Here is a 27,787-nt window from a genome sequence, read left to right as displayed (position 1 = left end):
AATCTTGTGATTTTTTTACCCATAGAAATTGCTGGATCACTGCCAGCCTTTGGTCCTGACACCCAATCAGAGCTGCCCACATCTTTTGCTGATATAACAAAGGTGAGTTTGTTGTCCTTTTGTTCTTTAAATAGGAACAAAGTCTCAAAACCTTCCACCAAAGAACAAATCAGCTTAAGAACTGAACAGAGCAAAATCCCCTTTGCAATGCTAATTAAATTCTTTTCTGTTTTTTACAAGCAGCACTTGCTTAACCCACTTTCAGTATCTGTATTAATAAAATATAATACAACTTGCATTTCAAATATCTCAAAGTTCAAAGTTTCCTTCAATTTAGTTAGATTTTTGTTTCAATTAGAATCAGGATGGGCTCTGTTTTTAATAAAACAAACAAATTTTCATGAACTGAAAAGAATAATTAAAGCAGAATATATTATTTGACTTTCAGAAATATATATAAACATGATCATACTTTATAAATTTGTTTTTTCTTAAGGATTTACCTATCTGTTTATTTATGGGGGTTTGATAAATACAAATTAATGTCTTTAAAAGTAAATAATAAATTCAGTAATAATTTTTGTATTTAATTTAAACCTATGTTTATTTAATTTATGCCAGAAGTTATCACTGGGGTGCTCATAAATAGAAGTGCTGACTAAGCTTTATTCCCTCCTAAAATGAAATAATTCATAACATGATCGACATAAATCAAAGTATCTTAGCTGTTAGTTAAGTCTATTCAGTCAGATTCAGTTATCCGAGAAGCAATAGATCTTATTTTACCACTGTGTCAATGGATGTTAACCTTTTAGAACATATTTCTACATCAGAACCTTCCTCCATAGTAGATTCAAGTCAACAACAAAATAGTTTGCTTAAATTTAAAAGAAAATTTTAAAATATGGGTATAGCCCTTCTCATATACATACAAACATCCTTTCTCAACATCTGTCTTGCAAAATTCATTCTTCAGGATGCTACTTTGAGTCCAGAACTTCCTCTTGTTGAACCCCAGCTTGAGACAGTGGACGGAGCAGAGCATGGTCTACCTGGTAAGTTTCTCCTCACAAAGTCTATGTTAGATGACAACATACTCTTTGAGGAATCCCATTATGATGCTGCCTCAAAGACCAGTGACAAAGCCATCCTGAACCCAGGAAAAGGTTCACTGCCACCAGCATTTCCAACAGAAAAGCAGTCCATTGAACTACCCTTTCTGCAGAGGAGGACATCCACAGCATCCTTCCTTCAGCTCTAGTTCCCAGTCCTACAGCCAGCACCGGCAGCCCTTTTCTAATGGAACTGGTCAAGGAGGCTGAAAGCAAAACAGCACCAACTGCTGCTCACCCAGAACAACAATCTCCTCTGGGCTTGGAAACTGAGAATCCATGAGGACAAGGTAGGTCCTAAGGCCCAAGTCCATGACAAGCAGCCATGTCAGCAGTGGACTGGGTCTTTACAATCACTATATGTATTCCTGTGCCTCTTACATGCTGAATATGGATGCAGGCTGTTCTGCTACATGTGTTTCTTTAGTGTAAATTAGCACATGTGTAAGTAAAAAAGAATATCAGTAAACACTGAAGTCTTGGTGATTCACTTTTGAATCTCCAAGAAGGTTAATTTTGAGGCAATAGTATCAAACTTTTTCACAGTTAAAGAGAAATATTTAGCAACCTATGAAGACATTAGGGAAGAAAACAACTAAAAATCTTGCAGAGAGCCTTTTTTAGTGCAAAAAGTAGCTGATTTCGTGGCTCCAAGAACCCCTATTCTTTCCACTCTATAGAGCCCTGTGGTAAAACTACAAGTAAAAAACACAAGCCCCAGGATACTAGGCTGATAAGAATGTGCTGTGATTATAAGTACAAATGCCATTGGAGATTTGCGATGACTGGTATATTTAATAAGATTATTATTGTTTTAGTTAGAGGTCTCTACAAAATTCTACAAGTTTTGAGTGCACTATCTTAACTGTATTTTCCTCATAAACACTGTACAATTAGTATGCCATTTTACAGAATGCAAGATATTTCAGGAATACATATATGGTATGATAGCAGAATTAGTTATACAAATTGGATTTCATTTACATGATTATCAGTGAATAAATGTTAACTTCTTGACACGGTTATTTATTGCTGCATTACAACCATCCCTAAAGTTAGTGATCTAAAACAATAATCATTTATTTTGCCAATAAATCTGAAATTTGGGCAGGGATCAGCAGGGACACCTTTTCTCTGCTCCATGTTGTGTCAGCTGGAATATCTCAACTGGTGTTGAAGATCCATTTCCAAAACAGTTCACTCACTGGCTGGCAAATCAGTGCTCATCCAGAGCTGTTGGCTGGGGGCCTCATTTCTTCTCTACACAGGTCTCTCCACAGGGTTGCTTGGGTTTCACCACAGCATGGTAGCTGAGTTCAGAGTGTCAGTATTCTAATATCTTAAGGGCCTAAAAACAGCATCATTTCCTCACATTCCAATTGCTAGGCAGCTGCAGAGCCCATCTAGATTCAAAGGGAGGGGACATAGACCTTCTCTCTTGATGGGAGAAGTATCGAAGAATTTATGTCATTTATAATTAACCACAATCCACATAACCACTATTTTGGCATCCAAATTATTTTAAGAGTTGGTTGGACAAAACAAATCAAAACTTTTCGTGAAATGATTGATCTTAAGCACTCACTGAATACTTTTCTTTCATTCTATCATAAAACTTTCTCATAAAATTAGCATTTCAGGTAGATTAATGAAAATAATAGTGTATCTATGATGAAAGCATTATCTTATTTCCAAATTGCCTTACTGTTTCCATTTTATTTATACATTCCTTTTACTCATGAATATACCATAGAACACTAAAGCTGGAAGAAATCTTGAGATAATTTGGTCAAGCTTCTATGTTTCACAAATGAGAAAACCAAGGCTAGAAATGTGAAGTGCCTTGTTCAAGGTCATATCATAGCTTGTGGCACAGCCGGGATCGTTATTCAAGTTTTCTACATCTATTATACTATGTTTGGCTTAAGTATCTCCATCCTTTGCAAAAAAAAACATAACCTCAAACTTGCTTTGCCCTCAAACCACAGCCTCTTCTCTCTCTATTTCACTACTCTGTCAATTTTTCTAAATTGTCTAGGCTTCTGAGTCTCTATTATTTCACCACCTAATCACCACAGGGTTTCACCTCTAACCACATAAAGCAGGGATGCAGCTTTCACAAAAGTCACAGATGACTTCCTAATTGATCAATTTAGCAGTCTCATTTCCATCTTCTTTTCATTTGACATTTCTGGCACGTGGCTCTTGTTAACCACCCCGCTCTTGAAACTCTTACATCTGGGCTTCCACAAAGTGACTCCTTCTTGGTTCTTCTCACATACCCTGCCTACTACTCCTCCATATCCTGCAGTGTGGCTTATTATTAAATTTTTTAAATTTTGCTTATTAAAATCCTACATCATTTTTAAAAAGATTTATAGTGATTTACAGACATGGATCAATACAAAAAGATTTTTGTTTTAAAGAATGGAAAGAAAAATGGAAGAGAAAATAAAACAAAAATTACTCCTTTAGTGAAATGGAAGTGTTTGGGAACTAGATTGAGGTGGTGATCACACAACATTGTGAATGTGACAAATGCCACTGAATCATTTACCTTAAAATAGTTAATTTTATGTGTTATAAGTTTCACATCAATAAATTTATTAAAATAAGATAACTCTGTAGGAAAAATCATATACAAAATAAACATCATAGAGTTCTGTAGGTTTGCTTTAGATGGTCCATGATTTGACTCTGAGTTTCTTAACAGGCTGTGTAAAGAAGAAAATACAATTGGTCACCTAATATAGATCTGCATGCTTACAGCATGGTAATTGCTTAAGAGAAAAATTTATCTGATGAATTCTCATAAGGAGGACAGTCTCGGTTATAATGCACCATGTCCTGTCCACATGAACCTTCCTACTGTGTAAAACCAGTGTCAGGTGTTTCCTTTAAGGCCCTCCCTGGACATATGCAATGAATGCCAAAGCCCCGTTCATTACAGAAGTTCCAGGAGGGGCTAGGTGCTGACAGTCTGCCTTAATTCAAGAATTGATTTTGCATTATTTAGAGGAATAGCTGTGCTGTCTAACCTTCAGTCAATGCTCTGTAATAAAAATTATATCTCATAATTGAGCTTTTGATTTGTATTGAGCAAGAAGAGTTATATTTGCCGACCTGGACCTAGAGTGCAAATATTCCATATTGACAAGAGCATATCCATATGCTTTCATAATCAGCCCAAATGGGAGTAGAAATGACGTATCTTAATGAAAAATGGAAACCCTAACTGGGAAACATTCCTGATAAAAAGACAGTTATACATGGAAAACAGAAAACAAACAAACAAACAAAAAGTGCAGGGGCACTCTGGACGAGAACAAAGCTTCCCTCCCTCATAAAACAATTCCGGCTTTTTCCCATGTACAGGTAAAATGAAAATTAGGGCTCCAAAATCCTGCACCACAGTATTACTGAGATAATTTTAGCCTGGAAAATTTTTAAGGTTAGTGTCACCAAACACCCACCAGGCCATTAAAATCTCAGTAAAGCACTCAAAGAAATCTTTCAGCTTCAGCAGTTTAACTTAGTAGTTAATTCTGAGATAAAGTACTTGCAAAATATGCATCTAGGACACTAAAAGAATTGGTATGTTGTATAGAATTGTGGGATCTTCTATCATTACTATTTTTTGTAGTAGCTGATCCCAAGCCATTCTTTTTTGTAGAGCCAGTTATCTGTTAAGATCACTCCTATCGGCCGGGCGCAGTGGCTCATGCCTGTAATCCCAGCACTTCGGGAGGTGGAGGCAGGCAGATCCCTTGAGGTCAGGAGTTCGAGACCAGCCTGGCCAACATGGTGAAACCCTGTCTCTACTAAAAATGCAAAAATAAGTCGGGCATAGTACTGCATGCCTGTAATCTCAGCTATTCAGGAGGCTGAGGCAAGAGAATTGCTTGAACCCGGGAGGCAGAGGTTGCAGTGAACCAAGATCGCGCCACTACACTCCAGTCTGGGTGACAGAGCGAGACTCCATCTCAAAAAGATCACTTCTATTTCATAAAAATGAGTCATCCACATATAGGAGAAACTTGATATTCTGTCCTCCACACGACATGTATCCAACTTGTTAAAAAATAGTATCAATTCACAGGGTAAAAATTTTTTGTGGTTTGGTTTGGTTTAGACATGTGTAGGCGGCAATACATTTCTCTTTTAGCTGATTAGAATGATCATCTTGTCTATCAGAAGAGAAGTTCTTTAGTGTCCTCCCTCCCAAATTACAGACTTTTTCATTTGCAACACATTCCATTTAAGATAGAAACCAGGTCTCTTAATAAATTGCAGTATTTTAAGTGAAGAAGCAAACTTTAAGCAGAGCTACTGTACTATTGGACATTGTTTTGTCTTTTATTGCCCATCTAGGTAATATGTTAAAATTAGCACATTTCCAACTTTTCTTTATCTCACCTCAGCCTCTGACTCTGTCAAAAGGAATCCGTGACATGAGCTAAATTGAATGAACTCAATGTAAAACCAAGCTGCTAATGTTCCATGTGGTCAGGGACAGCCGTCTGTCTCTATTCATTCCTATATTGGCAGTGTCCAGCCAGATGCTATATTAAAAATTAATATATGTTAAAGGAATTATAGCAGTGAATGAATGAATTTGTATTACAATATCTCCATGAAAGTCAGAGTTTATTGGAATAATCTAGTTCCCTTTTTAATCTGTCTAGTAAAAAGCTTAGAGCCAAATCAATGTTCTAGAAGCAGTATTTGGCTATCAATTCTGGTCACACCACTCACCAGTGCCAAAATTTGTCATTCATTGTCATGTTCTTGTGCCTTTACACAGTTATTTTTTCTTGTGCCTGTAATAGTCTTCCATTCTTGCAGCTTGATGACCTCCAACTCATATTGTAGTTTCAGCTAACATGCTACTTTCTCTGTGAAGTTTTCCCCAACTGCTCCCTGAAAAGGATTTATAATTACCATCTGTTCCCTGATTCTACAGCAAAAAGTCATCTAGAGTGCCATCAAACATTTACCACACAGAATTGAAAGTATTGCTATGCATGTCTGGAATCCCTCCAAGACTGAATTCCTGAAGTAAAAAGATATGTTCTTATTCCTTTTTTAAAAATTCCTGTGCTAAGCACAGTGGCTGGCATATAATTGCAGTTTCATAACTATTTGTCACTGCTGTCAACCTTATTGGGCCTATCAGTACTATCATCTCAGACAGTAAATGCCTGGAGGATATGTGCCCTCCCTGTGCTGGTACCCACGCAGCTCCACAGACAGCCTCACGTGTAAGGCAATATCCCTTATTGGTAAGTACTTTCATCAAAATGAGAGTGCTGAAGAACTTTAATCAGCTCCACCTCATGTGATGTACCAACTACCACATTGATTAAATGTAGGTATGCAGGGAAAGAAATTTGCAGTAAGCCTCTCTCCCAGCCCAAATATGTATACTTCCTAACTCAATCAGGAAGGCTTGGCAAAGATGTTATTTAAATTGCTCCACCTTAGGATGAAAGGATAATAGTAAGACTTGAAAGAGTTTTAAGAACAACATGGCTGAACTGAGTTTAGGCAACAGTGGTCAATATTTTTGCCTGTTCTTTCTTACCAGGGAGCAAGTTTTCCTAACAGAAGTATACTGCTTATAAAAATTATTCTGAGAGGTCTACAAGAAAAATGTCATCTAAAGAAAAGGAAAAATGGCCATTCAACTAAGACTTCCAATTGCACCTCATCCCTAGATACAATCTTTACGATGCCCAGGAAAAGATGAAAAGTAAATTGAAGTTCTTTCAACTCTCAAATTTGGTACTTCTAGATTTAGCCTAGAAATGTCAGGTGACTTAATATGTCCTTCAAATTTCAGTTTGGGAAATTCAGTACCCTCCCACAAATTTTGGCAATTCCCAAGAAAATTTTTCTGGTTTTCTGCCCTCTAGTGAACTGATGTTATTCCATCTCCCTTTTTGAATCTGTTCCTTTCTTTCACTCCCTCTTCATTCTAAAGGTGAACAGTCTAGATTTCCATAATTATTCCTCATCACCATTCAGAGATGATATTTCTATGAGTAGATCAACTTTATTGTGGGTTGAGGTGATAAGGACAGGAGGAAGCCATAGTGCAGCACCACCCAGTCGCCAACCTCAAGTTATTACATAGCTGTCCTGTCTTGACATGTCAGTCACATCCTTTGCTGGAAAGTTCTCCCTAGCCAGTGCTATCTTGGTCATTCCCTGTTGCATCATGATGTTAAGCCCTCATTCTCTCAAAGCCCTCCTCGTGACCACCCTTTTTCCAGGCTGCTCCCAACTCCTTTCCCAAGTTACAGTCCAATTTTTATGAAGAGTAGTGATCTGTTTAATCTCTTTCCAACATTATACTGAACAGAGATCACCCGTTTCTAAGATAAATCCTGCCTCTTATGCAGGGATAAAAGCAGTTAACGGTGGTTGTAGTTAGAAATTGCATCTTTCTCTTCCTTCCATGCTGATACTCCTTCACATGAATACAGGTACATATTCAGATAATAGTGTGTACCAAGCAGTTTTCAGTAACTCTTGGTGACTTTATCTCACCTTGATGCCATTGTTTCTCCTTCTTCTTTCTCAGGAGAGTTCTCTCTCTCGCCTCCTTTATATCATGTAAGTCCATTCTCTGGCTTTGCCCCATATGCCACTAGTGCATGTTGATTTCCCCAGGGGTCCCATGTAGATTCTCTGCACATCTTTAGATGGGAAACTGCTCCATCACAGATGAATTCCAGGGGCACTGTAGGCCACAGATTCAAGCAAACTCTTTATGTTCCAGGAGACCACAGAGTAAAAAGGACTTCAATAAATTATCTTAATTACCAGCGGCTCTCTGGGATGCTGTGATCATTCATTTATTCATTCAACAAATATTTATGTTGTGCTTATTAGGCACAGGGGATAAGTTGGTGAACAAGGCAAATATACTTTGTGCCTGTCATGATTTGGGTTCCCCCAAAACAGACCCCGAAACAAGGATTCAATTACAAGGAGTTTATTTCAGGGATGATACCAGTAAATTCAGTAAGGCAATGGAGAAGTGAAGTGCAGAAAAGAAGGAAACCAATACAACCAATTACCCTGTGACCACTGAAGCTCGTCAGTGGTGTGCTAGTAAATGCTTAACAGCCAATCTAAAAACAATGTGGAATATATATGCATAGAGAAGTTTATTATAAAATTTTGCTGATACAGAGGATATGTAACACAATCTACAAGTAATAAAATACACAGTATTCCTTATTATAAATTCTATATAGCCAATTGATTCTCTTAAGGAAACAATGTTTAAACTGAGATCTGAATGACAAGAAGGCAAAAAATAAAAACTGAGGAGGGGTGGTGAAGAGTATTTTCAGCAGAGGGGAGTAGCTGAAGCTGGCAGTGGTGTGGCACATTGAAGGAAAGTGAAAAAATCCATTGTAGCTAGAGTACAGGAAGTTGGAGAGGAAATGGTGAAGCTCTAGAAGCGTAGAGCTTTATAAGCCCTGCAAAGAATCACTAAAATGTTTTAAGAAAAATAATGGCACCTCAAATTTAGGTTTAAATAGATCCTTCTGACTATATTGTGGAGAACTGGCTGGAGGTCGGTAAATGCAAGCAATCAATTAGAAGAGTCTTAATGGTAATTCAGTCTAGAAATGTTGATAGCTAGGACATTGGTGATGGAAGGAGAGATGAACAGAAGTGAATTGATTTTATTGGTATTTAAAAGTTAAAACCAATATAAATTCTGAAGCCATGAATGGATTCAGCAAGAAAGGCTGGCCTGATTGATGAACAATGTCTGTACAGGCTCATTAACAGAAAGTGGTAATATATGTGACTGCAGTTTCTGTACCAGGTCAGTGAACTGGTTTTAGCTGTGCCTCTCAGGTGTTCAAATATTGCCCTCCTCTTACCTCTTTTTAGTCAGTGGTTAGCGAGCACATCCTAGGAGATGCTAGCCTTTGCTAGTTCTCAGGTCTTTGACAGGGTCAGTTTTTTGCTTCCATCCATTTTTGTTAGCTCACATCCACACAAAGGAAAAGACTGGTAAGTATCTAATATGGTTTTGCTGTATCCCCACCCAAATCTCATATTGAATTGTGGCTCCCACAATTCCCATGTGTCATGGGAGGGACCCACCCAGAGGTAATTGAATCATGGGGGCGGGTCTTTCCCGTGCTGTTCTGTGATAGTGAATAAATCTCACAAACTCTGATGGTTTTATAAAAAGGAGTTCCCCTGCCCAAGCTCTCTCTCTTTGCCTGCCGTCATCCATGTAAGACGTGACATGGTCCTCCTTACCTTCTGCCATGATGGAACTGTGAGTCCATTAAACCTCTTTCCTTTATAAATTACCCAGTCTCAGGTATGTCTTTATGAGCAGTATGAGAACAGACTAATACAGTATCCATTATGAGTAGTACTTTTCATTGATCTATCCAGTATTTTACAGAAAAGAGAAAAGCAGAGGTTGATAAATACAGGAAATAGATAAACAGGTAAATGGAATGATTCTAGGGATTCAAGATTTCTATTTGAGACCTTGTTTAGGAAACTGTCACCCAGATTACTTTAAATCTATTGAGCTAGAAGCAGCTATGCATGCTTTGTCCTCCTACACATCCTGATTTAGAGGTTTCATTCCAATGGCCCAGTGACTTTTGTTTTGTTTTGTTTCCTAATTTCAGTTTTGGGTGTTTGTCATATTTTTCACTTTGGATTTAGCATCTGTATTCTACCCCTTCTTGTTTCTTCAAGTGGACCCTAACACACTGCAGGAGTGGTATTTGTATCCTACTAACTCTAGCTGAAGTGCTAGCACCTCACCAGTGCCAGAAAACCAGCACACAGCAGCTCAGGCCAGGAGGAGAGGCTTGCATCATGCCACAGAGCTCTGCAGCCCCTCACAGACTACCTAGAAGCTGGCTTGGTTCTGTTTGCTTTCACACTTGCTGGCACTGAAACAGTTAGGATAAACCTATTGAGGGCTATTCCCTGATCATTCCTCAGTAGTAAACAGCTCTAATGACAAGGCGAACAGCCCTGCTTGAATAAACTTTTAAAAGCTTTTCAAAATTAAGCCATTGTGACTATTTTAACAAAAATCTTAAATCTTAAAAATGTATCACTCAGTTATCATGTGTGGAAAGTTGAGAACGTTTTTTGAGAAAGGTTACTGTAAGACTTAAGGAAGAAAGACCTAAATCCCCACTGTGATGGTATTTGGAACGTAATTAGGTCAAAGGTAAGAGCCTTTGGGAAGTAATTAGGTCATGAGGGCCGAGCCCTTATAAGAAGAGACAAAAAAGGGATGATTTCTCTCTCCCTTTCTCTCTCTGTCTCTTTCTCTCTCTCTCTCTCTCCTTTTCTCTCCCTCTGTCTCCCTTTCTCTCTCTCTTTCTCTCTCTCCTTTTCCGCCATGTGGGGATACAACTAGAGGACAGCTGCCTACAAACTAAGAAGAGTGACCTCACTAGACACTGGTTTTTCTGGTGCCTTGATCTTGGACTTCATGGCCTCCTGAGTTGTGAGAAATAAATTTCCATTGTTTGAGTCATTGATCTATGGTATTCTGTTATGACAGCTGTCAAAGATGCAATCCCAATTTAAATAACAATGCCCCATTACATATGTCTGTGATGTTTCCAAGGCCTAAATTTGGGGGTAAATTGAAATTGCATATTAAGAACTGTTAACAACTAATAGTTGTTAATAACTAATTAACAACACCAGAACTTCAACATTTACTATTCTTTGTTCAACAAGCACAAAGTCTGGCTCTGAAAAGGAAGATTAAGTTCACAAGAGACCTCGGTACGCTTCCCATCTATTTCCATTATTCAAGACCTACACATATGAAATAGTGAACAATGTAAGATGTTATGTATAAAATATAAATACTACTTTAACTTTACGGAGACTAAACCGAGGTACATAATTATTTTAGTTCAGAAGAGGAGAAAAACAGTGAGAAGCAGAGATACCAAAGAAAGCACTCATGGAGCTTTGCTTGGGTTGAGAAGTGTATAAAGGACTTTCGTGAAGAGAGAGGAGATGACCCTCCAAGTATAGTAAGTTTCATAAGCAAAGCTCAGAGATTGGAGTGAGTTTCAAGGAAGAATGCTGAGAAATAAGTAGGGGAAGAATATATATCAAGCAGGGCCTCAAAAGTCAGAAAAAGGAGTTTGTTCTGGGCTTTCAGAAAATGAGGGTGGTAATGAAAATGGGGCTTAGGGAAAGTTCGTCTGCCCACAGCTTGGTAGGTGAAAAGTAGGAGAGTGGAGGATTTCGTTCTGTATTTGGTGTGAAGCTTTGGGGGCATGGATGCAAAGGAAGAAAGGAAGATGATACAAGAGATATTTTATTTAAAAAGTAAAATAAACCAGGGACTACTTTGGATAATGGTGGATGGAGAAGGATAGGTCAAAGAGTCTGGATCACCGTGAAATGAAACACCCCCATGGTCACCTATGTTATACATGAGACACCAAATTTCTTTTCATGCTGGAGTCGAACACATGCTGTTGAATTTCATGCTGGAATGGAACACAATGAGAAAGAGAGAGAGGGAGAGAGAGGTTTATTTAAGGAGTTGACTCATATTACTGTGGAGGCTGGCAAGTTCAAAATCTGAAAGTTCAAAACCTGCAGGTGGCAGGCTGGAAAACCAGGGAAAGTTGCACTTTGATGCAGTTCTTGTTGCAGTCAATAGTCCGAAGGCCATCTGCTGGCAGAATTCCCTTTTCCTCTGCAGACATTAGTCTTTTTCCTATTGAGGCCTTTAGCTAATTGGATGAGGCCCACTCACATTACGTAGGGTAATCTGCTTTAGTCAGAGTCCACTGATTTAAATGTTAATCTCATCTTTTAAAATACCTTCACAGAAACATATACAATAATATCTGGGTACTGTGCCCTAGCCAAGTTGACACATCAAATTAATCATCACAGTATGTCTTGAATGAGCTCAGCATAGTCGGAAAAAAACAGGGTGCCTTATACGTTATGTCAGCACCATATATGCAAAGACAGAACTGGAACAGACAAAATCAAGTCACAATTCAACAATCTGTCTGGTGCAAAGAGAAAGCAGGTTTGCCTGACAGGATGCACTTAATTATAATGTAAAAGACGTGTTTGTCATTAATGGTAATAGGTGTCCATTCTTGAGGAACTGGAAGGAGCTTGGAGCAGAAGAAGAGAGGACAGGAAATATGCACTCAATAATGGAACGAGAATAGAGAGAAGGTTGTTCAGAAGGGGGCTGGCATAGGTTAGGTGGTGGTCAAAGTGGCATCTAACCAGTTCCAGAATTTTCCATTCTCCCATTAATCACTTCTCAAGTGATCGAGACATGGTGTTTTCATAGCTACAAGGGTTTCTGTATCATGTTCCCTTATCTGGACTCAAATGAGGTAACATCACAGTTAGGGTGAGAAGTCAAGTGTGTCTGCTTCTTTGGCCTTTTTTTTTTTTTTTCTGAGGCAGAGTCTTGCTCTGTCACCCAGGCTGGAATGCAATGGTGCAATCTTGGCTCACTGCAACCTCCGCCTCCCGGGTTCAAGCAATTCTCCTGCCTCAGCCTCCTGAGTAGCTGGGACTGCAGGCGCGTGCCACCATGCCCAACTAAATTTTTGTATTTTTAGTAGAAATGGGGTTTCACCGTGTTACCAGGATAGTCTCAATCTCCTGACCTCTTGATCTGCCTACCTCGGCCTCCCAAAGTGCTGAGATTACAGGCGTGAGCCACTGCGTCCATTTTTACAGAAAGTGAGAAGCATCCTTCATACAAATGGTTTGAGGCCAGAGAATAACCAAGCACAGAAAAAGCCACCTGTGAGACTATGAGGAAGAAATGTCACCTTGGGTTCCATTGTAGGGAACTGCATTAGTACAGGTATACAATGTGATCAGCATTTTAATCAGAGAAGTAGTTCTTACATTGAGGGAAAGTGACATCTTCAAAGTCCTAAGGTAGAAATAAAAAGAATATCTGTAATGGATTGGGGGGCAAGGATAGAAACCCCTGTGAATAATCTCCTTCAGTTTTTACATTTTAAAAAAGTGAAACAGCATTTGTGAAGGTGTCAGTAGATTGCAAGTTGCGTGCAGTTGTCAGTTTATAGAAGGGGAGTCTACACAGGCAACTGAGCAACCTTCTGGAATTGTTATGCACTTCTGCTCAAAGGGACAGGTCACATCATCCATCTGACCTTAAATATGTAAAAGGCAGGAAAATGAGATTGTGTGTGTGTGTGTGTGTGTGTTTGTGTGTGTGTGTGTCTGTGTGTGTGTGTGTAGAGGTGGGGTCTCCTAATGTTGCTCAGGCTGTTCCCAAACTCCTGGGCTCAAGCAACCCTCCTGCCTCAGCCTCCCAAAATATGGGGATTATAGATGTGAACCACCATGCCTGGCCTGGGAAAATGAGATTTTCATCTTTAAATAGGTCCCATCAATCTCAGAGGGAATTTAACATTTTGACTACTGAGTAAACCAAAAGATAAGAGGATTTTCAGCTTCTTCTTCTATTTTTCTTCCACGGCAATGAATGAGATAGAAAAATAACTCTTCATTGCTGGTTGGCCCATTCTCTGTATTGTCAGGTTAAGTAAAATCCTTGCCAGATAATGTGTTTTAGCAGGAGCTTTATGCTATTTGAAATGCTGGAAGAAGTGCTAATCCACAGAATTTTAATAATGTGCTTACTAAATATCATCTAAAGTCAGCATTTCCAAAACTCGGCAAACTTCATTGATAGGGATGAAACAAATGAAAGCATTTTCAGAGAAGTGAATGAATACATCTATTTGTATTTGTAAGTTTGTTTATTTGCTTTGAATGACCATATGTTTATCGTTTTTTGGTTCATTTCATAAATCATATATAAGGTAACAACATAATGCATTAATAAACATATATATAGTAAACTTATTACTACAGTCAAGCTAATTAACATTCTATCTCTTCACATAGTTACCTGTTTTGGATGTGTGCTAAGAACACAAGATCTACATATATTTATTTTATTTTATTTTTGAGACCAAGTCTCGCTGTGGCACCTAGGCCGGAGTGCAGTGGCTTGATCTCAGCTCACTGCAGCCTCCACCTCATGGGTTCAAGAGGTTCTCCTGCCTCAGCCTCCTTAGTAGCTGGGATTACAGGCACACACCACCACGCCCAGCTCATTTTTGTATTTTTAGTAGAGACAGGGTTTCACCATGTTGGCCAGGCTGGTCTCAAACTCTTGGCCTCAAGTGATCTGCCCACCTCAGCCTCCCAAAGTGCTGGGATTACAGGTGTGAGCCACCATGCCCGGCAAATATCTGCATATGCTTAGAGTTTAAGAAAATATATCTCTGTAGATCCTCAAACCAATCTTCATTCTATGGGATAGCAAGTTTGCCATTGATTTAAGGGCTTTTCATGAGAGTTTGCAATAATTTTGTCAGACTGTATATCTGGGACGTTCTTGAATGATCTTTCAGTAAATTTCTTCAACTTGGAAAGCCAGAGTATCTCAAAGGAAGCAAATTATGTGCCTCCCTTTTTGTTTTAAGCATCTCATGTGTGTTAAATTTAAATAGATGTAGTTGTACATGATGCTTTACAGTATTCGAGAAACAAAAATTAGCCAGTGGCACATTCCTGTAGTTACTACTCATGGGGCTGAGGCAGGAGGATCGCTTGAGCCCAGGAGTTGGAGAATGCAGTGAGCTATGATCGTGCCATTGCACTCCAGCCTGGGCAACAGTGTGAGACCTCGTTTCTAAAAAGGAAAAAAAAAATGCCAGAAACATTACAGCTGAGAGAACTGGCAGTGGTAAGGAGGTAGAAGACCAGAGGAAGGAAAAGTGAGACAGAACAAAACTGAAATTGCTAAAAGGGCCTTTTAATGGTGGGAAATATTTATTTCAATCATTGGGTGTGAAGGGCAACAGAAGAGGGTTGAACAAGGCTTAAGACCTCGGAGGTAGACCAGTAGTGAGGGGTACTGAGCAAGACATCCATGAAAGACACAAACATCAATGCTGGGGACACAGTGGCTTCTTGAAAAGGAAACTGGAACTGCAACTTGGGCATTTCCCTGGAAGAATCGATTTAAAAGAGTAATGTTTCACGAAGAACCTAAGGTGGGAAAGAGGACCTGCTAGTTCAGGGAAAGGAGGCAAGCAGAACTAGTTAAAGGAAGCAGGTTCATCTTTTAAGTTAGACAAAGCCAGACTGCTATTGTGCTGTGTACCTGTAATCTGCTATCTTTCTTATAAGTTTCACTCATGATTTCCACGTTGCTCTAAGGGGCTGAATATTTTCAGTGGTATCCCATAGAAAGTCAGTGAGTCATTTGGTGAGAACACCAAAGGGCTAATATCAAGAATCTACAAAGAACTTAAACAAATTTACAAGAAAAAAATCAAACAACCCCATCAAAAAGTAGGCAAAGGATATGAGCAGACACTTCTCAAGAGAAGACATTTATGCAGCCAACAGACACATGAAAAAATGCTCATCGTCACTGGCCATCAGAGAAATGCAAATCAAAACCACAATGAGATACCATCTCACACCAGTTAGAATGGCGATCATTAAAAAGTCAGGAAACAACAGGTGCTGGAGAGGATGTGGAGAAATAGGAACACTTTTACACTGTTGGTGGGACTATAAACTAGTTCAACCATTGTGGAAGACAGTGTGGTGATTCCTCAAGGATCTAGAACTAGAAATACCATTTGACCCAGCCATCCCATTACTGGGCATATACCCAAAGGATTATAAATCATGCTGCTATAAAGACACATGCACACATATGTTTATTGCAGCACTATCCACAATAGCAAAGACTTGGAACCAATCCAAATGTCCATCAATGATAGACTGGATTAAGAAAATGTGGCACATATACACCATGGAATACTATGCAGCCATAAAAAGGATGAGTTTGGCCAGGCGTGGTGGCTCATGCCTGTAATCTCAGCATTTTGGGAGGCCGAGGTGGGGGGATCACGAGGTCAGGAGATCGAGACCATCCTGGCTAATACAGTGAAACCTCTTCTCTAGTAAAATTCCAAAAAAACTAGTCGGGCGTTGTGGCGGGCGCCTGCAGTCCCAACTACTCGGGAGGCTGAGGCAGGAGAATGGCGTGAACCCGGGAGGCGGAGTTTGCAGTGACCGGAGATCGCACCACTGCACTCCAGCCTGGGTAACAGAGTGAAACCCTGTCTCAAAAAAAAAAAAAAGGATGAAAGGATGAGTTCATGTCCTTTGTAGGGACATGGATGAAGCTAGAAACCATCATTCTGAGCAAACTATCGCAAGGACAGAAAACCAAACACCGCATGTTCTCACTCATAGGTGGGAATTGAACAATGAGAACACTTGGACACAGGGTGGGGAACATCACACACAGGAGCCTGTCGTTTGGTGGGGGGAGGGGGGAGGGGGAGGGATAGCATTAGGAGATATACCTAATGTAAATGACGAGTTAACAGGTGCAGCACACCACCATGGCACATGTATACATATGTAACAAACCTGCGCGTTGTGCACATGTACCCTAGAACTTAAAGTATAATTAAAAAAAAAAAAAAAACAAGACTTGTGTGTCAGACTGAAGTTCAACCATCCTTCCCATGTTCCTGGGCAATGACAGAGGATAAAAAGTCATAGGAGGCCTTGGCTGAATTTCAGCTAAGGTGAATCTTTTCACTGAACACCCCTCCCAGTGAGATTTTTTCTTTCTTAGGCAAAGAGGAATTTAGGCCTCACCAAAGAAACACGGGAAACTAGTACTGCAATACCTAGGCCTTAACTGCCCTATTCAATATGGAAAATGGAACTTGCTGCTCCGGCATGACTCAACTGTGAGTGCCCTTCACTCTAGGCTAAAAACAAAAGAAAAAACTGATTGTGAGAAAAGTTTCCTGAGATGTAATTATAAGTTAAAAGTCTCATTTATGGTGCAGTTTGATATATTGTTTCATTATATATGAAAGGTACAAAATTCTCCTGTTTCATTAGAATCATCTGAGATTTTGTTGGTTTGACTGCCTGTTTTGTTTTCTTTTTGCTTTTAAGTTTGCAGCCTTCATATACAAACTAATGTATTTCTCATTTCATTTCTCCCCTAGGGAGTCTCATTTTTTTTTCCTCATTGTTAACATATTCTGCTTTCTCCTATGCAGGCTGGGCAAGAGATCCAATTTAACACTTTATGCGGTTTATGGCAATATTCCAGTAATGATATATTTCAGTCTTCATTATTGATAACCACTTTGCTTGATAAGGACAAGTTATATTACCAGCATCATTCTCCTCTACTGCCATTCTCCCAATTTCAAATTTTTCTCACAAATTCATGCTCAGCAATAAAGTATCTTTCTGCAGATCCCCTTCTAGATCTGAGCCTTCAGTGTCCTCCACCAATTCAAGACCAATTTGCCCATGATTTGATGTATCTGTTTTTCTCCCCTCAATCTTTATTATAATAGTTATTAAGACCTTCAGTCCATACTGGGATTTTTTTTTCAATTCCTGAGAATATTTTTTCATGAATTCCTATGCAGACTTGCCTGACTCTTTCTTCTTCCTCTTCACCTAATCTCAACACACCTTGTGTGTAACACGCACCACCCAAGTAGGGCTGGGATTAGAGTGAAGCAAGTAAGGCACTAGTGTCAGGTGCAAAATTTAAAGGGAGCCAAAACCTCAGGAATCAAGATAATATGTAAATGTAATATTTTAAAAAATTAAAGTACCAAAAAAAAACCATGGTACATGGCTCATCATTTACCATGATGAACACATGTCAAAATTGTAAATAAGGATAGGCTGTTGTTTGTTTTATTGTACTATTTTGTGACAGGAGCAGTCATTTCCAATCTGCCCATGGTTTCTGGCCTGTGAGGCTCTTTCATCCCTCTTCAGTGGGTTTATAAGGGTTGACGTGGGCACCAACAGATCAGGCAATGTGAGACTTCATGTATTGTTATGTTTTCTTTTATTAACGCATTAGCACTTTATTAACTTTTTCTTTTTGGTTCAGAATATGAGAGAATATTTTGATAAGTGCATATAGAGGTGCACATTTTCCCTTTTGCCTCAGAATTCAGTATGGCTCAGCACAAACAAGGAAGTCTGGCTAAAACCGGGTCCTATAAAGGAGCTGCTCTCCAAGCTTTGCCCAGCCTGGAGCCAGATAATGGAATAGCAGGATTGAAATAGTCCATAAAACAACATAAACAATAGATACAGAGTATTTATGAGGATGACAAAAGGATTTGTTTTAAGTCACTAAAGCATTCTCTTAGATGAGAAATTTATTAAGTTTTTTCATGTATTGATTGAAATATAAATACTTTTTAGCAGGATTCTGCAATTGGCTTCTATTTTTTTTCTTCCCTAATGACTCAGCCAATCTGTTTAAAGTTATGATCTCTGATCTGGTCCCACCTGGAAAATGCTGGCTACCTGTGTGTATTCCCTAGCCAGACAGTTCTGCCTCTCTCTGCCTCTTTAACCATACAAATATGGTATCTGGGACACCCTTGTTCTCTGCCTACTGCATCCTCTCTGCCAGGGACAGCATTTAAAGTCCCTTTTTGGTGGGAAGGTTCCATTCCTTAGTTGATCCATATAATTCAGAATCTAACCAGAAAAATAAAACCACTTCAGACATTAGGTTGCCATATTCTAGACCAAAATCACAAATATCAGGAATTTCAAATGACTCAAACTATTGTTTACAAAAAAAGAAATTTATCTTTGTCTATATTTAAATGACAAAAATTTGATATATTTATTGTGTGCTGAAACATTGTGTTAGGCTGTTCTTGCATTACTATAAAGAAATACCTGAAGCTGGGTGATTTATAAAGAAAAGAGATTAAATTGGCTTGCCGTTCTGCAGGCTTACAAACATGGCACCAACATCGGCTTGGCTTCTGGTGAGGGTCTCAGGAAGCTTGTAATCATGGTGGAAGATGAGGTGGGAGCAAGCATGTCACATGGCAAGAGTGGGAGCAAGGGTAGGGGAAGTTGCCATGCTCTTTTAAACAACTAGACCTCACACGAACTACCAGAGCAAGAACTCAATCCTAGCCAAGGGGATGGCACTAACCCATTCATGAGGGATCTGTCCCCATGATCCAAACACCTTCATCAGGCCCCAACTCCAACACTGGGGATTCACATTTCAACATAAGATTTGGAGGGGATAAATATCCAAACTATATCAAACATGATATTTTGAAATATGTACACGTTCTGTAATACCTAAATCAAGCTAATTAGCATATGTATTATTTTGCATACTTATCATTTATTTGTAGTAAGAATACTCTCTACTTGTAGGAATTCAACTTTTTAAAAATTCCTCATACCGTATAAGTCAGATCATATGGCATTTGTTTTTCTGTGCCCGGCTTATTTCCCTTAACATAATGTTCTTCAAGCTCATCCATATTGTTACAAATGATAGCATTTTCTTCTTTTTTAAGACTGAATAGCTTTTCATTGTGTGGACAATTTTGTTTATCCATTCATTTGTTAATGGACACTTAGCTTGATTCCATATCTTCTCTTTTATTAATAATGCTGCAAAGAACATGGGAGTGCAAATATCTTTTCAACATATTGATTGTATTTGCTTTGTATATATACCCACTAGTGGGATTGCCGAATAACATAGTAGTTCTATTTTTAATTTTTTGAGGAACTTCCATACTGCTTTACTTAATGGTTACACTAATTTACATTCCCAAGAACAATGTGCAAATGTTCCCTTTTCTCCGCATCTCACCAGCACTTTTTATCCTTTGTCTTTTTGATAATAGCCATTCTAAGAGGTATGAGGTGATATCTCGTTGTGGTTTTAATTTGCATTTCCCTGATGATTAATGACATTGAGCAGTTCTTCATATACCTGTTGGCCATTTGGGTGTCTTCTTTTGAGCAATATCTGTTTGTGTGCTTTGCCCATTTTTTAGTCAGGCTATTTGTTTTTTTGCCATTGAGTTTTTTCAGTTTCTTATATATTTTAAATATTAATTGCCTTTCAGCTGTATGGTTTAAAAATAGTTTCTCCCATTTCTTAGGTTTATCTTCACTCTGTTTCCTTTGCTGTGCTAAAGGTTTTTAGTTTGATGTAATCCTGTTTGTCTATTTTCACTTTTGCTGCCTGTGCTTTTAGAGTTGTATCCAAAAAAATCATTGCCCAGACCATTGTCATGGAGATTTTCTCCCTTGTGTTCTTCTGGTAGATTTAGAGTTTCAGGTTTTACATTTAAGTCTTAAGTTTTTACATTTGAGTTGATTTTTGTATATGGTGTGAGAGGAGGGTCTAATTTCATTCTTCTGCAGGTGGATAGCCAGTTGTCCCAAACCATTTATTGAAGAGGCTGTCCTTTCCCCATTCTGTGTTCTTGGCAACCTTGTCAAAAATCAATTTGCCTTAAATATGTGCATTTTATTTCTGGGCTCTCTATTCTATTCCACTGGTCTGTATGTCTGTTTTTATGCCAGTACCATGCTATTTTGATTACTACAGCACAAATACACAGGTCATTGTACTTCAAAACTGTTCCTTTATTAGCTGCACTTAATTAAAAGCAGAAGGCCCTCTCCCTATGTATTAATGCTAAAGTTGCTGTAGGATTGCTTATTCATTATATTGCTTAGTATTTTATTGAAATTGATAGATTTGGATGCACCAGGGATATATCTCCTTGTGCACCCAAATCTATCGGTTTCAATAAAGTACTAAACAGCATAATCATTTGAGATAGTTCCCATTTAGTGCTGACATCTTCTTGATGTAGTTATCCATTTTAGCTGCCCTTGAATTGCAGCAATTTCACTCTATCTTTTTACACTAACTCTTATCCATTTTCTTGTTTTCCTCTGCCCCAGGGACATTCTCTAGATGAATGGATTACTGACTAATGGATGGAGGGACGGATGATAGCAGATGAATGGATGTTAATGATAATGATGATGTCACTAGATTTTAAAGATGAGGGTGTTCCTCACCCTTTCTTTTGGTGACAGTAGAAACTATATAAAGTGTTATGGTTAATGCAGAATCATAGCTACAAAATGTGAACCTCGTCAATGTAACATTTTCTCTTCAAACCATAGTTAAAATGTTACATTAAAAGTAAAAAGAGGTGATTTGCTCAGAAAAATAGTCACTATTTGGGCATTGTTTGTTGCAGGTGAGGAGAGTTGTTTGAATATATATATACACACACATATATATATACATACACACATATATATCTATATATATCTATCTAGATAGATAGATAGATATACACATTTTTTTTTTTTAAGACAGAGTCTCGCTCTGTCACCCAGGCTGGAGTGCAGTGGCACGATCTCAGCTCACTGCAACCTCCGCCTCCCGGGTCAAGCAATTCTCCTACCTCAGCCTCCTGAGTAGCTGGGATTACAGGCATGTGCCACCATGCCCGGCTAATTTTTGCATTTTTAGTAGAGACAGGGTTTCACTATGCTGGCCAGGCTGGTCTCGAACTCCTGACCTTGTGATCCACCCACCTTGGCCTCCCAAAGTGGAATACATTTTCTTTATTCAGATGGTAAATAACAGTCTGTTGCCTGAATTATTCAGATTTTCTTCTTAACGTTCACATGACCTCACCATTCAGGCTTTGCAGAATGCTATAAATTCTTCCCCCACCACCACCTTCATCCTACAATATATCCTATAAAGCTGAATTTTTAGTGGCTTAATGTTAGTATATGATTAGGCTATGATTTCTTCAAATACAGTTTGTTTTCCTTAATCCTGAAAATTTCTCAAAATCTTCTGTAACATAAAAGTGGAAGAAATATCATATTTTAAATATAATTGTCTATACCAAGGGCATGAAATTAATCAGGCATGTAATGCACTAAAGGCAGCTCAAATACCTTTTGTAAATCACTTGAGGATGAGTAATACTTAGAAATTTGAGTTTGAAATAGCTCCTTCTGGAACTATCAAAGTGTCCCCCAAAAAGTTGATGCTTCTAAACTATCTTTTAAAAACACAAATTTAGAATTAGTCTCTTGCATTCGTTCCTTCTTTGCACTCAACAATTCCCTCTAGCTGACAGAATGTGATGTGCTGTAGTAACATCTTCAAAACATGTATTTACAGAACCAACTTACAGAATGCTTTGATGCAGGAAGTGATTATTTGAAGTGGCTGAAATACAAATGTCTTCTATGACTGTAACTTGGCAAAAGCACTAAAAACTATCTTACCAGTTCTCTTTTTATGAGGGATTTATATTCCATCAACATCTAAGCAAAGAAAGATGTTGACTAGCTTAGACTGACAACACCTGGAAATTTAAACATAATTTTTCACACGTATTTGCTTTTTAACAAGTTCTTCAGCTATACAGCAGAAAAAGTCATTTATTTTTCCCAAATGACACTCCTTGATGCAAAATGCATTTTAAATGTCAAATGGAAGAACGCCTCTAAAGGAACTTCAATGTGATCACATTATGGATTTTTTACTCATCAGAGTTCAAAGCTACTGACTAAAGTTGAATTTTCTTCCCTTTAATTAAATTAACTCTAAAGCAGCATTTCCTCTTTATGGACTTTGCTAGATTTTGGTATTAAGCATAGAATGTTTGTGCGGTTCTTCTTGACCTAAGACTTTGCCAGCAGACTATCTATAATGAAGAGACACCTGTGGATCATTAGGATGTAAGAGGCTTGAGGGCAGAAGAAAAGTGCTGTAGTATATCCTCCACAGGGGCAGATCAGGACCAGGGCTGCATTGCAGTGCTTCATCACTAAATTTCCCCATGATGAATTGTGGAACCTTTCCTCTACCAGTGTTCTCAAACTCTTCCATGAATCAGAATCCCCCGGAGGGCTTCTTAAAACACTGACTTCTGGGCCTTACCTTCAGTCTTACTGACTTAATAGGTCTGGAGTCGGGACAAATTTGCATTTCCAACACACTCACAGGGTTCTCTAGAGGGACAGAACTAATAGGATATATGCATGTATGAAAGGGAGTTTATTAAGGAGAATTGGCTCACATGATCACAAATTGAAGTCCCACGATAGGCCATCTGCAAGATGAGGAGCAAGGAAGCCAGCCCGAGTTCCAAAACCTCAAAAAGTAGGGAAGCCAACAGTTCAGCCTTCAGTCTGTGACCAAACGCCTGAGAGCTACTGGTGTAAGTCCAAGAGTCCAAAAGCTGAAGAACTTGGAGTCCGATGTTTAAGGGCAGAAAGCACCCAGCACAGGAGACAGATGAAGGCTAGAAGACAGCAAGTCAGCTTCTCCCACCTTCTTCTGCCTGCTTTATCCTAGCCACGCTGGCAGTTTTTGGATGGTGCCCACCCAGATTGAGTGTGGGTCTGCCTTTCCCAGCCCACTGACTCAAATGTTAATCTCCTTTGGCAACACCCTCACAGATACACCCAGGAACAATACTTTGCATCCTTCAATCCAGTCAAGTTGACAATATTAACTATCATACCCGTATATTATGAATATCCCACTCTCTTCCATGCCTTTGCACATACCATTTTCCTTTCCTAATATACCTTTAAACCTCATGTTTAAGTCTTTTTAGAAAAATGTTTCATAAAGTTTAATATACAGTAAATCAGGATGGATTATCTTTTATATATACCTAATGTATACTGCCCTCTATTTCATATTCATAAATCCAATTTCTCCTTCAAATTTGCACATTTTGTGGCACATCTTTTTAAACATCCACCATTCCATAAGTGTGTGATCATGTCTGAAACTATCCTGCTTGAAGCATATTAGAATAGTTGACCAGACCTACTCTTCAGGTGGTACCCGAGTAGCTAATCCCCCAATACAGTGTGGAATCAGATTTTCATTTCTCATCCTTGATTCAGTCTGCTTTCTCTTATTTCAAATACTTTGACTCTTCAGTCTTTCAATTTCTCCATTTGCCTCGTTAATTTCAGCATTAGCTTCACAAAGGCCTGTGGTTTAACAGGGTGAGTGGCTCTTCTGAGACAAAGTTCATTGTTAATAAATACAGTTACTCTTTTGTTGTGAAATTTTATGAGGAATATAAACAAGGCTTTTGCTAAATTGGCAGAATTGCTATCATTAAAATATCCCTGATGTAATTTTCCTTAACTCAAAACTTCTACAGTCTGTGTTTTCATTGCAAAAATGAATATCTGGACTCCTTGCTTGGCGTTTACTAAAATCTCAGCTTCTGGACTCTCCCTAACCAAACTGGGGTAGGAAGGAGATTGTTAGTAGACTTGCCTTTCTCAGCACTTCAAGACAGTTATACCACTTGGGAAATGAGATAAAAGTGGTTTTGAGATCCATTATTGACAATAGAAGACTGTCCTTTCTTTTATATAATGTGTTAGGAAATCCACATGCCCCTGATCAGCAGGGTCACTGTCCTGTGCAACAAGTGGCATTAATTCACAAAGGTTCAGCACTGCCACTTCATTGGATGTCCCCTCTCCACACCCCTTTTCCATCCACCTCTACACAACATATATTGGCTGTAGCACCTTGCCAAGCTACCAATTGTCCTTTGAGACTATGAGTATATTGCTCCAATGTCAGCCTTATTGAGGACCTCATCGCTGATACTATATTAAGAGTTTATTAATCTTGGTGGGGTGCAGTGGCTCATGCCTGTAATCCCAGCACTTCAGGAGGCTGAGATGGGCAGATTCCTTGAGCCCAGGAGTTTGAGACCAGCCTGGGCAACAGGGCGAAACCCTGTCTGTACAAAAAGTAGAAAAAAAATAGGTAGGTATGGTGGCACACACCTGTAGTCACACCTACCTGGGAGGCTGGGGTGGGAGAATTACCTGAGCCGGAGGAGGTGGAGGCTCCAGTGAGTAATGATCATGTCACCGCATTCCAGCCTAGGCAACAGACAGAGACCTTGTCCCCCCCACCCCCCAAAAAAGTGTTTATCTTTCTATGCCACGGTTTGTCTATCTGCAGACTGGGAATAATAATACCTTATAAATTGGCTGTGACATTTAGGTATAATGTACACCAAAGGTTCTCAATAAATTGGAGTTATTGCAGTATTTTTAACTACTGTAATCACCTGAGGAAGAGAATATATTTATCTTATTTATTGCTATTGCCCCAGTGACTTGCAAGTACATGGAAGATAGTAGATATTCAATAATTTTTGTTTAATAAATATAAGAATCCATACACGAACGAATGAATGAAGCCTTGGCAAAGAGGAAAACAACAGCTTTTGGCTCTTTTATGGAAATAAAAGGGGTATATTAAGGAAACTGAACTTTAGTGCTGAACCTGCCATGGTTAGTTTCGAGTAGGACTGTTCATTTTTCTGAGTTTTAGATGCTTCATCTGCAAATGGGCTAACAACACCTACCTTGCCTTTCTCAGAGGGGCATTAATAGATAAAAATGAAATAAAGAGCATATAGAAAAGAAAACAATAGCAAAATGTGTCACCAACAAAATAGTGTGCTGAACTTATTAAAAGCAAAGATAGAGAAAGCACAAAAATGCATAACCTTGGGTACAAAGACGCACTAGTGCAGCAAAGTTGCAGCATGAAATGGGACCAGACATACAACACACAAAGCAGAAGAGGGAGAAACAAGACAAAAAGCCAAAGAAAGGTTTTTGCGTATTAAGTAATTGACATTGAATCAACTAATGGGAAAAGTTTTGGTTTATTGTGGGAAATATAAATTTGTATGTAATGTAAATATTTATAATATTTACAAAAACCTTTGGGGATCATAATGGATACCACAGCTCCCCGTATAATCCCAGCTACCCTGAAAGCTAAGGCGGGAGGACTGCTTGAGTACAGGAGTTGGAGACTGCAGTGAGCTATGATTGTGTCACTGACTGCACTTCAGTCTGGGCAACAGAGCAAGATCCCATCTCTAAGAAATAATAATAATGGACAAAATATATGGAAGCACTTTTTAAGGTATAAAATTTGATTATTTTTCAAAGAGTGAAATGACTTGGTGTTTTGTAGTTAAGGTATCACATTTAATGAGTGTACCATGAAGTCACTTCAGATAATTTAGAGTTCGTGCTTAGAAAAGACTCTCCAAGTCTTCCCATCCATAAACCACTCTGAGAAAATGGAAAATAATAACACTTCATAGTTTGTTGTTAGCACTGATAGGTCATTAGTCCACCTCGAATTCTTTATGAAATGAAATGAGTTTTAAATAAATAAAATGTATGCTTGTTTTTTTGTTGTTGCTTGTTTGTTTTGTTTTTTTGTTTGTTTGTTTTTGAGGCAGAGTTTCACTCTTGTTGCCCAGGCTGGAGTGCAATGGCGCAATCTTGGCTCACCACAACTTCTGCCTCCTGAGTTCAAGCAATTCTCCTGCCTCAGCCTCCCGAGTAGCTGGGATTACAGGTGTGCACCACCAGGCCCGGCTAATTTTGTATTTTTAGTAGAGACGGGGTTTCTCCATATCAGTCAGGCTGGTTGCGAACTCCCAATCTCAATTGATCTGCCAGCCTCAACCTCCTAAAGTGCTGGGATTACAGATGTGAGCCACCGCGCCTAGCCGCTTAAGTCTTTAGCAGCAATCTTAATCTGCCAAGTTCCTAGCAATTAGAAGGACTGTAAGAAAAGATTAATTAAAGCAATTTATAGTCTTCTCATTTATATAATTGGATCTTTCAATCATGCTTTAAACTTAAAAAACTACATACATTATTGATATTATCACAGGTGTCCTAGCTATTATTTATTGTATGTTTTATATCTTAAAGTAACAGCTGGCCTTCAATATACCAAGAAATTTTTTTAAATACCACTTCCTCAAATTTACCAGTATTCAATCATGACTACACATTAGAATCACATAGAAGGTTTTTCAAACATACCCATTCTGGGCCCTCTCCTGAGGTCCTACTTCAATTTCTTTGCAGAAAAGCCCAGGTATTGATGACATTCTGAAAACTCCTCAGGATTTTTATTTTTTTTTTAAGACGGAGTCTTACTGTCTCCCAGGCTGGAGTGCAGTGGCACAGTCTCGGCTCACTGCAACCTCCTACTTCTGGGTTCTGCCATTCTCACGCCTCAGCTTCCTGAGTAGCTGGGATTACAGGCGCCTACCACGATGCCCGGCTAGTTCTTTGTATTTTTTAGTAGAGACAGGATTTCACTGTGTTAGCCAGGATGGTCTTGATCTCCTGACCTTGTGATCCACCCGCCTCGGCCTCCCAAAGTGCTGGGATTACAGGCGTAAGACACCGCACCCGTCCAAGGATTCTAATATTCACTCAGGACAAAGAACGTCTCCGCCTTTTGTTGGTTTTGTTTTTTCGTTTTTGAAACGGAGTCTTGCTCTGTCGCCCAGGCTGGAGTGCAGTGGCACAATGTCAGCTCACTGCAACCTCCGCCTCTGGGTTCAAGTGATTCTTCTGCCTCAGCCTCCCAAGTAGCTGGGATTACAGGCGTGCACCACCACACCTGGCTAATTTTTGTATTTTTAGTAGAGACGTGGTTTCACCATTTCGCTCAGGCTGGTCTTGAACTCCTGAGCTCAAAGTGGCCCGCCTTGGTCGCTCAAAGTGGCCCGCCTTGGTCTCCCAAAGTGCTGGGATTACAGGTGTGAGCCACCATGCCCAGCCTCTCTCAGCCTCTTGATTCATGGTCTCCAAATACCTCAATT

At 39.1% G+C, this 27,787-nt stretch overlaps 1 protein-coding gene across 2 annotated transcripts in view; it reads left to right on the top strand.

Annotated features, from left to right (window-relative positions):
• The window catches only part of IMPG1 (interphotoreceptor matrix proteoglycan 1), a 156,313-nt gene that overhangs the window by 68,938 nt on the left and 59,588 nt on the right, over nt 1-27,787 (top strand). For both annotated transcript variants that reach the window (XM_054493164.2, XM_054493163.2), the window contains 2 exons: nt 26-102; nt 977-1,055. In XM_054493164.2, coding sequence (XP_054349139.2) covers nt 26-102; nt 977-1,055 — 156 coding nt within the window. The remainder of the gene's footprint in view (nt 1-25; nt 103-976; nt 1,056-27,787) is intronic.

The sequence above is a fragment of the Pongo pygmaeus genome, chromosome 5, assembly GCF_028885625.2.
Source record: "Pongo pygmaeus isolate AG05252 chromosome 5, NHGRI_mPonPyg2-v2.0_pri, whole genome shotgun sequence".
NCBI classification, from domain to species: Eukaryota; Metazoa; Chordata; class Mammalia; order Primates; family Hominidae; genus Pongo; species Pongo pygmaeus.
This window is presented reverse-complemented; position numbering and strand designations above follow the sequence as displayed.